The sequence below is a fragment of the Notamacropus eugenii genome, chromosome 3 (assembly GCF_028372415.1).
Source record: "Notamacropus eugenii isolate mMacEug1 chromosome 3, mMacEug1.pri_v2, whole genome shotgun sequence".
NCBI classification, from domain to species: domain Eukaryota; kingdom Metazoa; phylum Chordata; class Mammalia; order Diprotodontia; family Macropodidae; genus Notamacropus; species Notamacropus eugenii.
Window position 1 is genome coordinate 309281556 of NC_092874.1, and position 12920 is coordinate 309294475.

Consider the following 12920-nt stretch of genomic DNA (forward strand, 5'->3'; position numbering starts at 1 on the left):
AATACAGTCCCTTGGCCACACTTCAGCATTTCAGATCCATGCACCCCGCTTCAAACATGCACACACCCTGCTGTTGTTCCTCAATTTTCTCCAGACTCACCACCCCCCTAGCACTGAGTCTCAGAGTCTTGTCTTTCACACTCTCCCAGACACCCTTCCATTTGTCAGCGTCCAACCTGAGATATGGGCTGGCCAGACTGAAGGGTCTCCCTGGGCTATCTGCCCCACCTCACACCTGCCCCCTTCCCCCAGCGCTGGCACCATTGCCTGGTGGGTGATAATGAATAAACATGTGCCCTCAGGCTCGATGCCCACCTTTCCCAGACCAAGCCCCTAATGAGCTTCTCTTGTGGAACTTTCATGCTCCTGCAGGGGAGACAAGGACTACAGTAGCCCCGCTGGTTCCAGGAGGTGTAAGCGACGGCCAGTGGCACTCGGTGCAGGTGCAGTACTATAATAAGGTAAATCTGTTGTTGATCCATCCACTGATGAATTTTGTAAGGCAGTTATGAAGCACCAGCTGTATACACAGCCCAGCACGGAGGGAGAGGGGTCTGTGGGGGGATATGGGACGTGGACACAGATTTGGATCATCTATAGGTGTCCTATAAAAGCACAGTTCAGATGGAATCTGTTAAGAGTTGTTCGAGGGATGAGGTCGAGGGGAGCCCTGGGGGGCTGAGGAAGGATTTGGGGAGGATGTCACATTTGGGAAGAACCTGGAGGCATGGGGAAGGAGACTGAAGATGGGGGGGCATTCTGGAAAGAAGGAGCTGAGTGAGGGAAGGCTTGGTGCCAGGAGGTGTTTTTGAATGAGGTGTAATCCAGATGAGCAAGATCCTTTAATGCATGAGGAGGCCCCATTCACAGCAGATTATGGAGAGCCTTGAATGCCAGACTCAGGAGGGTGGTCTTGGCTCTGTGTCTAATCCTTGAAGGTTTCTATGCGTTAGAAGGATGTGGCCAACCCTGGCATGGGGGAGACTGGGCTGCCTTTGGTTTGGAGGTCAGATTGGAGGGCAAAGGCCGGGGGCATGATTTGGAGAATGCTGGTGGTCATTCAATGTCCTCAGGAGCACTAGAGACCTCAGGTCCTGAGAGGGCTACCTGCCTAGGGAGTGGTCTCCTGACTGGGAGACTGTACCTCCTCCCACTGGTAGGATCTGGGTCAGAACAAAGAAGCGTTCTACCAGAATGTCCTACCAGAAAAGGACGCAGCATTTAGAACCAGGAGATGAGGCTTCTCATTCCTGGCACAGTCTCCGCCCAGACACATGATCTTGGCTAAGACTTAACTCCTCTGAGGTTCAGTCTCATCATCTGTAAAATGGGCAGAAGAGCAGAAGACACCTTCCTTTGCTAAAGTCCTCTGACCCTAAGAAAGGACTCCATGAAAACCCTGGCATCTGGATTGAACGGCACTGGTGCCAGGTCTGACAGGAGCCATGGCCCAGTGAGCCTCCTGGCAACATCCGTCCATTAACCAGCATTTACTGAAACTAAGACTCTGCCAGGTGCCCACCACATAAAGAGAAAATGTGGAGTCCCTGCCCAAGGTGGGGCTCCCCTTCTATCAGGGGACGCACATTCCATGGATGAGCCCCACCCCAGCCTCCGAGACTTCCCACCTGCACTTCTGGGGCCAAGAAGATTCAAACTAATCCCGCTTCCACAGGGTGGCCAGTGGGGCTTTTATTGATGTTCCTCTGTCGACTAATGGGATATTTAGATACTGGGAGCCTTTAAGCTCTTGCCAAAGGAGGGCTGAGCTAACATGAACCACCTTGGAATCTTCTGCCTCCACCCAAGGCACGCATCCCCCTACGAGGGGGCCTCCAGGATGGGGCTCACAGCGGTGGCCATCAGAATCAGGTGAACAGCTGTCCCCAGGAGCTCTGGAGATTGGTTTTGGACCTTGGTTCTCCACTTCTCAAATGGATCTGCCTTCTGACTCGTCTTGGTGTTGGGGTTGTTAACAGAAGGCTATAGAGGAATTGGAGATTGGGCAGCCCAGAAAGGGAGGCTACTGAGTTTGCTATGGGCAAGGCCCTGCAGGGTGGTCATGGTGAAAAGGGTGGTGGGGACCTGGGATGGGGACAAGCTAGGAAGAGGCAAGTTTCCGCTCAGCCCTGTCAGAGGACAGTGGGTGCATGGGAGACAGAGATATACCTGTCACTGCAGGTCCCCTTCCTGGGGGTCTTGATGAAGGCACAGGGGGCAAGATGGCCTCTGGGCTTCTGTCAGTCTGGAAATATCGTGTCCAGTTCTTGACACAGTATCTTAGCAGGGACCTGGATCTCATGGAGCAAATGCAGAAGGGAATGATGAGGATGGCATCATGGGGCCAAACTTGGGAATGATGGAGGGAAAGAGTTCATTGATAGGAGCTAGACCTAGTGGGGTGGACTGAATCAAGAGACCAGGGCTGGAGGCCTTCTATGTCTGCCAGATGGCTACAGATGAAAGACTTGCCATCTTGGAATGGGAGCCAAGCTGCTTTTAGAGTCAGAAGACTTTGAATCCCAATAGTGGCAGCTAGTGAGCTGTGAGCCTCCGTTCTCCAATCTGCAAAATGGACATTGGCATTCCCTACCCTGCAAAGTGGTTATGGGAAAGTACTTTGTCTACTGCTGAGCTCAGTTTAAGTGTAAGCCCCGGGGAGTCTGTAAAGGCTCAGGGAGATAACATGCCCTGGGAGAGTCCTTTGGCTCTGAGGGGTCTTTGAGTCAGACCTCCCATGGCCAGCTCCCACTTTCATTGCAGGCTGCCACCCACTAAGTAATATAATATCATCTCCCTGAGCCAGTGGTAAAAAGTTCCACATGCCCACCCAAGCTGGCGATGTGATGAGTGAGAGGCCCAGGACCATCCATCTAGACCTGGGAAGATCCTCCGAGACCATCGAGTCCAGCACAGTCAGAGGGGAAAACTGAGGCCCGCAGAGGGGAAGAGATCACAGTGTTGGTGCCAGAGGCAAGATTTGAATTTAGGTCCTCTGGCTTCTGGCCCAGAGCCTCTCTCCAGGGTTCTGACTACCTCCTCTTACCGCCAGCCCAGAAGGGAGAGTAGGGGAGCAGCCCACAGGAGAAACAAAGGCATGTGGGCTGGGGGATTATTGCAGTCAACTGCTCCCCTGCTGGGCTGGGTCTTTTCATCACCATTTCTAGGAAGCCCTGAAAGGATGGATTAGATCTTTCAGGAGGCCCAGGTAGTGTGCCTGAGGTCATTGCACAGAGGAAACAACCGGGGTTTGCTTCAACTCTTCTCCACCAATAACGTGGTTTGATTCCCCTCCGACAAAAGAAGTTGGATGAGGCTTATGTGGGGCTGACGTTTGTTCAGGGACCATGAGAAATGTCATTCCTACACCTTCCCTCTCAGTGGGTGGGCGAGTCCACCAGGGAAAGATCTTCTGAGCCTCCGGGTCTGGGACGATCTTGGGGCACTCAGCCTCTGCTCAGGGGGAACTCCAGGGGAAGAGGGGCCAAAGGTGGGGTGCAGCACAACATCCCCTGCTCACACTGTTGTTGGGGACCTGTCCTCCCCTGCAGACGGAGTCCCTCATCTCATGGGGTCCCAGGCTGTACTTCAGGGCATTCGTGTGTCCTAAGATCCCAGATTCAGACCTAGAAGGAGCTCAGAAAGGTTGGCTAGAGCCAGACTGCCCAGGGCTTGAAGTGCTAAGTTGAAGGCTTTCTATCTTATCCTAAGGGGAATAGGGAGCCATAGACAATTCTTGAGCACGAGTGATGAGGTCAGATCTACATATAGGACAATTACCTTGGCAGCTATGTGGAAGATGGATGGAAAGAGGAGAGAAGAGAGATAGAAAGTTAAGTGGGAGAGGGCCATTACTAGCCACTGTCCTCAAAATGGAGGGGGCTCCTGGAGAGGTAGTGAGCTCCCCATCACTGATGGTCACTTGTTGGGAGTTTTGTAGAGGAGATCCTTGTTGGACCAAATGGACCTCGAGGTCCCTACTGTCTTCATAATTTTCAGATTTACTCATGCATCCATGGGGTGGGGCACTCATTGCTGAGCAGGAAGGGGGTCCAGATCCACCCAAGACTCCCATCACCACTTGTCATCAGCTCCTGAGCTCCCTCCTCTCATTGGCTACAGGGAGTCTCCAGGCCTTGAAGGGCTCTTCCCCCCAGCTTCCCTGACTGGAGAAGCGTAGCTCCAATCAGCACTCTTGTCTCTCCTGCTCTGGAGGAGCAGGGTCCTGCCAAGAGCCCAGGTACGGCAGCATCTGCCGGCACCCTCAACTGGCCTCAATTCCCTGGGCACAGGACCGAGTTAGGATCCCTCGCCCCCTTCCTCTTCTTAGCTCTGGGATCCAGATAGCCTGTGGGGCCCTTTCCAGCATCCATCTTCTGAAGTGTTTTCTTCCCTTCCAGAGGTCTTCATTTAGAGCTTTTGCCTCTTCTAGGACCAACACAATCTTTTCAGATCTCTGTTGCTCTTTGTTGTGTGGGTTGCCATGGCCAAAGCCGGGCCTCAGATAGCAGACTTTCTCTGTTTGGGCATGGTCCACTGCTTGGAGCTTGTGCTCCAAGGGGAGCCTGTGAGAATCCAAGAGCTCACAGCCCACCACGTGAATTCAATTTGGGCAATGCTTACAAAGTCCATTCTTGGTCCATAGCCCTGGGGCTACCAAGGGGCATCCCTGGTTCATGCTTGTCTGCCTGTGGTGGATGCCAATGTCCCCCCCACACCCCTTTCCCTTGGACCTCAGTTTCCTCCCCTGTAAAGTAGGTCCAGTGACCTCACTACCTCCCTCCTAGGGTTGTTGGGAGGAAAAAGTTTTGTAAACCTTAAAGTGAAAACTTAAAGAGAAATTTGAGCTCTTAATTGGAGAAATGTGGTGGTGGTGGTGGGGTCTGCAGGCATGTGCTAGGACTTGGTTAGGTTGGCATGGCTGCCTCTGCAATACTGAACCAGCCCAGCCAAGGCAGCCTTCCCCGCCTTCTTCACAGAGTTCATTCTAATTTTATTTCTGTTTCAAGCATGGCAGTTTGTCTTTGTGTAACTCTCTGGTGGGAGTTGGCAGTTGGATGACCAAGCATTGGACAAATTGAATCCATTTCTCCTGACTCCTCCTAGGCCTTTCTAGAGGGGATCCTTGTGCATCAGCCTGGTGTGTCTTTGGGTGTCTGGAGTTTATCCTTGTGACTTTGTCTGAAGTCCTTTACAGTCCTGGGACAGTGTGGTGCAGTGGTCAGAGAGCTGGCCTTGGAGTTACCAAAATTGGGCTCCCATCTTACCTTCTTGGTGAACCCTGGGCAAGTCATCTAACTCCTCAGAGTTAGCGAGCAGGTGCCAACCTGCACCCCAGGAGGGAATTCCTCATTCTCCCTGTGTGAGGTCACAGGTTAGGTTAAAAAAATAATACAGTAGTGTTGCCTTACTAAGGCTGTTATCAGATGAGTCAGGGGTTCTTCACTGGGAGTCCTTGCCTTTGTTTTATTAAAAAAAATTTTTGATGGCTACATTTCCACAGAATTCATTTCTTTGTAATCCTATGTATTTCATTTATGCCTTTAAGAAAATTATTCTAAGGAGAGCTCCACAAAAAAGAGGTGAGGAAGGGCCTAACACTGTCCCATTTCACAGATGAGGAAGCTGAACCCAGAGAGGTCAGTGGCCACCCAGCATCAGGCTGGTAGTAAGTTACTGGGCCAGGGTTTATTATCTTGGTTGTTTGTTGTAGTCTTTTGGGTTTTCTAAATATTCCATCATACTCTTTGGGAAGGGGGTTCTGTTAATCTCCTTCCTGTTTCTTTTCTTACTCTTGAGGTAGCGCAAGTGTATGAAAATAATGCACCATAGGGTGGTGATGTGTGTGGGGGTAAGTTTCTATATATTTTGGTATCCCAGGGAAAGTTGGTGTTTTCAGAGTTGGGGAGACTGAGTCTTCTAAAATACTCTGCATCCTGCACTTTCAAAGAGAAGGGAGGGTGGGAGGGGAAGGGAAAGGAGGGAGCCCAGAAGCTCTTGAGGAATGAGGGTCACATGGAATAATTGATGTAAAGAGCTTGGCCAGCCTTAAGGTGCCACAGAAATGTAAGAGATCATTCTCACCATGAGAGTACTCTGCATGGTGGGTGAATGGGACGACTGTCCCTGTTATGGAAACTTGTAGATAGAGAAGCCTTAGACCCCAGAATTCAGCCCCTTCCTTCATTCGCAGAGGAATAAAAGAAAGGATTCCCATGAGGGCACACTGCTCATAATGAATTCACCGACTGGGAGCCTAGCACTGTGCTAGCTACAGGCAGGGCTGCAGAGAGCTAGATGAAATTGTCTTGAAAGTTCTGAGAGAGAACTTTCTCTGAGAGAGAAATTTCTCTGAGAGAGAAATCCCACCCCATCTTGCTTCCTTCCCCATGTTAGCCTAAGGCCCCCTCTGCTGACATCCTCTTCTGTTGCCTGACAAGGGATGTCCACCTTGGCATGGACCACCTTGGCATGGATTGGGTTTTGGATCACATGAACTTGGGAAGTCCTTTATTGACTGAGGTCTGGAGGTCCATGCTCTGTGGCAGAGAGAGGAAGGCCCCACTCTGAAAAGACCCCGAATCCTCTTTTTAATTTTGGGATCTGGACCTGTGTTTTCATAGTCGTAGGAAGTCCCTCTTCCAGGGCAAATCAGCACATTCTCCAAAATTGCATGTCAGGTCACAATACCCGAAGTGTCAGAGGCAAATTTCAAACTGAGATTTTCCTGACTCCAAGCTTTCTATCCACTGTGAGTGAAGTGGGTTAAATTCTATCGTCACTAAGTTGGGGAAGTCTTGGGGGAAGAGGGAGGGCAAAGCAATGTGAAAATTCGAGGTGGCTCCTCCCTCCCCCCTCCCCCAGTCTTTGAGTATTGCTTTGGTGAAGGACAATTGTCAGTCATCAAGTGGGAATGAAATCATGTTCACAAAGAACAAAAGAGTGCACTGAATTCCATCCCTCTCTCCAGCCTTGATACTCTCGGCTTAGAAATGCCCAGAAAGATCCTTTGATGAGAATAGGCCTATGGGGCACATCTGGAAATTACCAAGACTTAGCACCAACCCTGAGGTCCTTCCCCACAGGACCCCGCTAGGCTTATCTGTCTGGGGATGCCCAGCACCCTTGGAGAATAAACCCTAAAGTCAAAAAAGACCAAGCGGTGACTCAAGGCAAGTCACTCACCCTCTAGTCATTTCCTTTTGGGGATAATAAAGCTCTTTCTACTGTCCCATCTCAACTTTAGAACATTGTGAGGAAAGCTGTGTAGAAACCTCCAAAGCAGGCTGAGAATAAAACCTCTGTAATTACTGAGATTTGTGAGCCCTGGTTTCCTCTTCTGTAAAATAAGAAGAATATTTCCATCCTTCCCTTGCTGGATTGTTACAAGGAAAAGGGTCTGTGGGCCTCAAACCACCAAAGAAATAGAAGCTGTTGCAATAACTCTTGTCTTTTCTGAACCTCAATTTTCTCTTCGTAAAAACGAGACCAGTCACAATTGTGGCCCCTCCCTGGAAAGGTGGGTGCAGAGCATGTGTTTCATCAACCTTAACCTGAAGAACATTGTTTTTAATCATCATTATTCTCTCAACCTCAGTTTCTTCTCCTGTAAAATGGGACCAAGAAGGCTTGAAGGGAAAGGGTTCTGTTACCCTTGAAGCACCGTAAAAATGCAGGTTATAATTAACACGGGCACATAAAACTTCCCATGAATGCCTCTTTTGAAATTTGTCTGCTCAGGAGACAGAGGGCTAATTAGCCGAGGATGTCAAAGTACCTAGACACAAAGAGGAGTAGATGAAAGTGTGCTTGGAGCCACACTGACTACGATCCTTCCAACTCCCATTTCAAAGATGGGAAAACAGAGGTGCACAGAGATGACACGATGCCCAAGGTCCCACAGCTCCTAACATGGCAAAGCCAGAACTCAAACCCAAATCTCTGTTCCCATTTCAGTCCTTTTATCTCTAGAACACACACCTTCACTTGGTGTGTTTCACTTAAGTTGTCTGAGGAAGGAATCATGGCTCCTCGGAGTTGGCAGGAATCCGAGACTACTGAGTCCATTATACAGATGAGGCCACTAACGCCCGGGAGAGGAAGGGCCTGGCTACCCCTGATTCTAGCCCACTGGGGGTGGATGCAGGCTGGTGCAGCATCAAGACTAGCTAACTAAAGAAACCTGGCACTGGTTCAGCAGCATCCCAGGGTCCACAGCCGATCCATCCTGGGAGAAAAAAGCTCTTTTAAATTCTGAAACCGTAGATGGGCTGGCCGAGCACGTGAAACCGTTAAGATATAAGGGCCTGATTTCCAGCGGGCCTGCCCCCCCGGGCACAGCAGCCTTTGTACTGAGCAGAACAGGTGAGGATCACGTTTCGGGTGGGAACCAGCTACGATTCAGACCCAACTCCCTGGACAGAGGATCATTTCATGCCTTGAGAATGAGGCCCCCTGGCTTGTCTCTGCAGGACTCACTCTGGGGCCATGCCCCATCCTTCCCCCGTGACTATGCTCTTCTGTCATGTCAGAGGCTGCTGGAGGACAGGTAAGAGGACTATCTCTGAGCCTCCAGCCTGAGTCACTGGGGGATAAATCTTTCATGATATCTGCTCATAAATGAGGCAATTTGGGATGGTGGAGTCTGGGAACCTGGGTTTGAATCCCAGCTCCATCAATCGACAGCCATGTGACCTTGGGCAAATTCTTTCCCTTCTCCCTCAATGGAAGGGGTTGGCTGAGGCGGCCTCTGGGGGCCCTGCCTGCTGTAAAGTAATGACTTTGCCGTTATCATCCTGTGGAACAGGGTTGTGGTCCCCCCAGCCTTCATGGCTGAGCTGCCACCAGGCAGATGTCATCCTGGGTGACAAACCAAACGAGTGGGCCCCTGTCCTCGGCTCGTGCAGGTCACCTCATCCTGGCTCTGTATTTGAAGTCCTTATCAGGCAGGGGCAGCAGACGGCTTGTATTTCATCCAGTTAGTCAGGCCCACGTGGCCAACCCACAGATGGTGTCCGTCCCTCCATCCATCAGTCTGTCCATCTGCCTGCAGCAATAGGAAATTAGTCCTGCTTGTCTCCCTTGGCCCTCCTCCCCTGCGGTGGAGTGGAAAGAGACCTTATCTTGTTTCCTTTCCCCAGCCCAGGCCCAGTTGCTGACTGACAGTCACCTGGGATGGAAATGTGACAGTGTCATGGCAACGCCAAGGGCTAATCTCCCCACCCCGGGCCTCTGCTTAGGTGGGGGGGGACTGGCTGACTGAGGTGGTGTTAAACCCCCAACCCTTGAACTTTCCTGCCTCCCTGCCCCCAGGCTCTCCCCAGATGCAACCACTCGGCAGTTCTACCCATTTTGCCATATGCCCTCTACTGCTCACCCACCCTTAGCATCTCTCTGAACCTCAGTTTCCTCATCTGTAAAATCAGGGGATTGGACAAAATGGTCCCCAACGCCACTCGCAGTTCTCAATCCTGGGGAACCAGGCCTTTTATGAGCATTCTCCTCTGCACTAGAGGAAAGACAGGACAGCTATGTGGCCCTGGGCAGGTCACTTCTCCAAGAAAGGCTTGGACTACATGACCTCTGAGCTCTCTTCCAGCCCTGCATTTGTGATTCTGTAATCCTGGTGGATTCATTAAATATAAAAACCACCAGCCATCCTCCATGCCTCACTTTCCCCATCTGTTAAGTGAAGATTCTGAAGCAGATTCTCTCTAAGGTCCCTTGCAGATATAGGACCTGGGGTAGCAGCTAACTACAGCTACAACCCAACTCTCAGTCAAGACCCTTAAGCTAAGAACCAACACTTAGTATACACCCACTGTGTGCAGAGGGAACCCTGGCCCTCCCATTCCAGCCTGGACACGCATTTTCCCATAAAGCTATGAGGTCACTCCCTCAAAAACGTCACCGTCAGACCTCTCAGATTTGAGAGGAGTTGGGAAGCTGGCCTTGTCCTTCCAAAAATGCCTCACCTAGGTGCTGCTTCCCGAGGACCTGGCCCAAGGGAATGCAGCAGCGTAGACCTGTGGGCTGCTCCTGAGGGGTGCAAGGGAAGCTCTCCTATGCCAGCACTCTGGCCACTTTGTCTGGGGTCCCAGGGATGCGGTGTGTCATCCAGGGTGTGTCATCCTGCTGGGCAGCCATCCCTTCCTGCCTCACTATGACAAGGGGAGGGCCCTGCAACAAGCTGCGCCCCCCCCCCCTTTGTAGTTATTTAAAGTTTTCGTGATAAGTTGCTGTATTCTTTTTGCTAATATCTTATCTAGAATTTTTGCATCTATATTCATGGTTATTTAAAGTTTTGAGTTCCAAATCCTGTCCCTCCTTCCCCTTGCCTCTCCCTGAGACTGCAAGCAATCAGACATAGGTTGTACATGACCAGTGAAGTAAAACATTTCCACAGTAGTCATTTTGTACAAGAAGATTCAAATGAAAGAAAAAAGTGAAAAATGCCATGCTTCAGTCTATATCCAGATAGTGTTAGTTCTTTCTCGGGAGGCAGAAAGTCCTTTGGGATTGTTTTGGATCATTGTACCGTTGAGAAGGGTTGAGTGATTCACGGTTCTTCCTCACATAATGCTGCTGTGTGTACACTGTCCTCTTGGCTCTGCTGTCTTCACTAACATCAGTTTGTGTAAGTCTTTCCTGATTTTCTGAAATCTGCCTGGTTGTCATCCTTATAGCATAATACTATTCCATCACAATCATCTACCACAGCTTGGTCAGCCATTCCCCAATCGATAGGCATCCCTTCATTTTTCAGTTCTTTGCCACAGCAAAAAGAGTTGCTATAAAGATTTTTGTACACGTGGCACCTTTTCTCATTTTTGTGGTCTCTTGGGGATACAGCCCTAGTAGGGAATTGCTGGGTCAAAGGCTATGCACAGCTTTACAGCCCTTTGGGCATAGTTCCAAATTGCTCTCCAGAATGGGTGGATCAGTTCACAACTCCACCAAAAGAGCATTAATTTCCCAGTTTTCCTACATCCCCGCCAACATCTTTCTTTTTGGTCATATTAGCCAATCGGATAGGTGTGAATTGGTACCTCAGAGTTGTTTTAATTTGTTTTTCTCTAACTAGCAGTGATTTAGAGTATTTTTTGCATGTGACTGTATATAGATTTGGTTTCTTTGAAAACTTCCAGTTTGTATTCTGTGACCACTTACCATTTGAGAAATGACTTATATTTTTATAAATGTGACAGTTCTCAGTTTAGCAAAGTTGCACGTAAATCATCAGTATGTCTATATATATTTGAGAAATGAAGCCTTTATCAGAGATACTTGTAAATATTTCCCCCAGTTTTCTTCTTTTCTTATAATTTGGTTGCATCGGTTTTGTTTGGGCAAAACCTTTTTAAATTTTTATAATCAAATTATCTATTTTATATTTTGTAATGTTCTTCATATCTTCTTTGGTCCTAAATTCTTTCCTTATCCATAAATCTGACAGATAAACTATTCCATGCTCTCTTAATTTGTTTATGGTATCACCTTTTATGTGTAAATCATGTACTCATTTTGACCTTATCTTGGTATGTGATGTGAGATGTTTATCTCTACCTAGTTTCTGTCATACTGTGTTCCCAGAAGTTCTTGTCAAATAATGAGTTTTTGTTCCAAAAATTTGGATCTTTGGGTTCATCATATACTAGATTACTATGGTCATTTACTGTAATGTAATTTGTATCCAATCTATTCCACTGATCAATCACTCTATTTCTTAGTCAGTATAAGATTGTTCTGATAATTACTGCTTTATAATACAGCTTGAGATCTGGTATGACTAGACCACCTTCTTTTGCATTTTTTTCGTTAGTTACCTTATTATGCTTGAGCTTTGTTCTTCCATATGAATTTTATTTTTTCTAGCTCTATGAAATAATTTTTGATAGTTTGATTGGTATAGCAATGAATAAATTAATTTAGAAAGAATTATCATCTTTATTGTATTTTCTCAGCCTACCCATGAGCAACTGATATTTTTCCAATTGTTCAGATCTGACTTTATTTATGTAAAAAGTGCTTTACAGTTGTGTTCATATAGTTGCTGGGTTTGTCTTGGAAGGTAGACCTCTATGTATTTTATATTGTCTACAGTTATTTAAAATGGAATTTCTCTTTCTATCTCTTGCTGCTGGGCTTTGTTGGTAATATTTATATATTATGCTGATTTATATATAAATGCTGATGATTTATGTGAAGCTTTGTTAAAATTGTTAATAATGTCAAGTAGTTTTTTTTAGTTGATTCTCTAGGATTTTCTAGTATAACATCATGTCATCTGCAAGGAGTGATAGTTTTGTTTCCTCGTTGCCTATCCTAATTCCTTTTTTTCTTCTCTTCTTGCTAGAGCTGACAATTCTAGTACAATAGTAAGTGATAGAGATGATAATGGGCATCCTTGCTTCATCTCTGATTGCATTGGGAGCTTATCCCATTACAGAGAATTCTTACTGATAGTTTTAGACAAATGTTACTTATAATTTTAAGGGAAGCTCCATTTATTCCAATGCTCTCTAGTGTTTATAATAGGAATAGGTGCTATATTTTGTCAAAGCCTTTTTCTATACATGTTGAGATGACCATATAATTTCTCTTGATTTTGTTATTGATATGGTCAATTATGGTAATAATTTTCTTAATATTGAACTAGCCCTGTATTCCCGGTATAAATCTTACCTGCATACTGTATGATCCTTGTGATTGCTGTAATTTTATTTAAAATTTTTGTATCAATATACATTAAGGAATTTGGTCTATAATTTTCTTTCTGTGTTTTGGCTCTTCCTGATTTAGATATCAGTACCATATTTGTGTCACAAAAGGAATTTGATAGGAATCCACCATTTTTTCAGATAATTTATATGGTATTGACATTAATTGTTTTTTAAATATTTGATAGAATTCACTTGTGA

The 12920-nt window shown here is 47.4% G+C and overlaps 1 protein-coding gene across 2 annotated transcripts in view; it reads left to right on the forward strand.

Annotated features, from left to right (window-relative positions):
• Window positions 1–12920, forward strand: part of CELSR1 (cadherin EGF LAG seven-pass G-type receptor 1) — a 152729-nt gene that overhangs the window by 89235 nt on the left and 50574 nt on the right. For both annotated transcript variants that reach the window (XM_072596574.1, XM_072596575.1), the window contains exon 5: window positions 373–461. In XM_072596574.1, the coding sequence (XP_072452675.1) occupies window positions 373–461 (89 nt within the window). The remainder of the gene's footprint in view (window positions 1–372; window positions 462–12920) is intronic.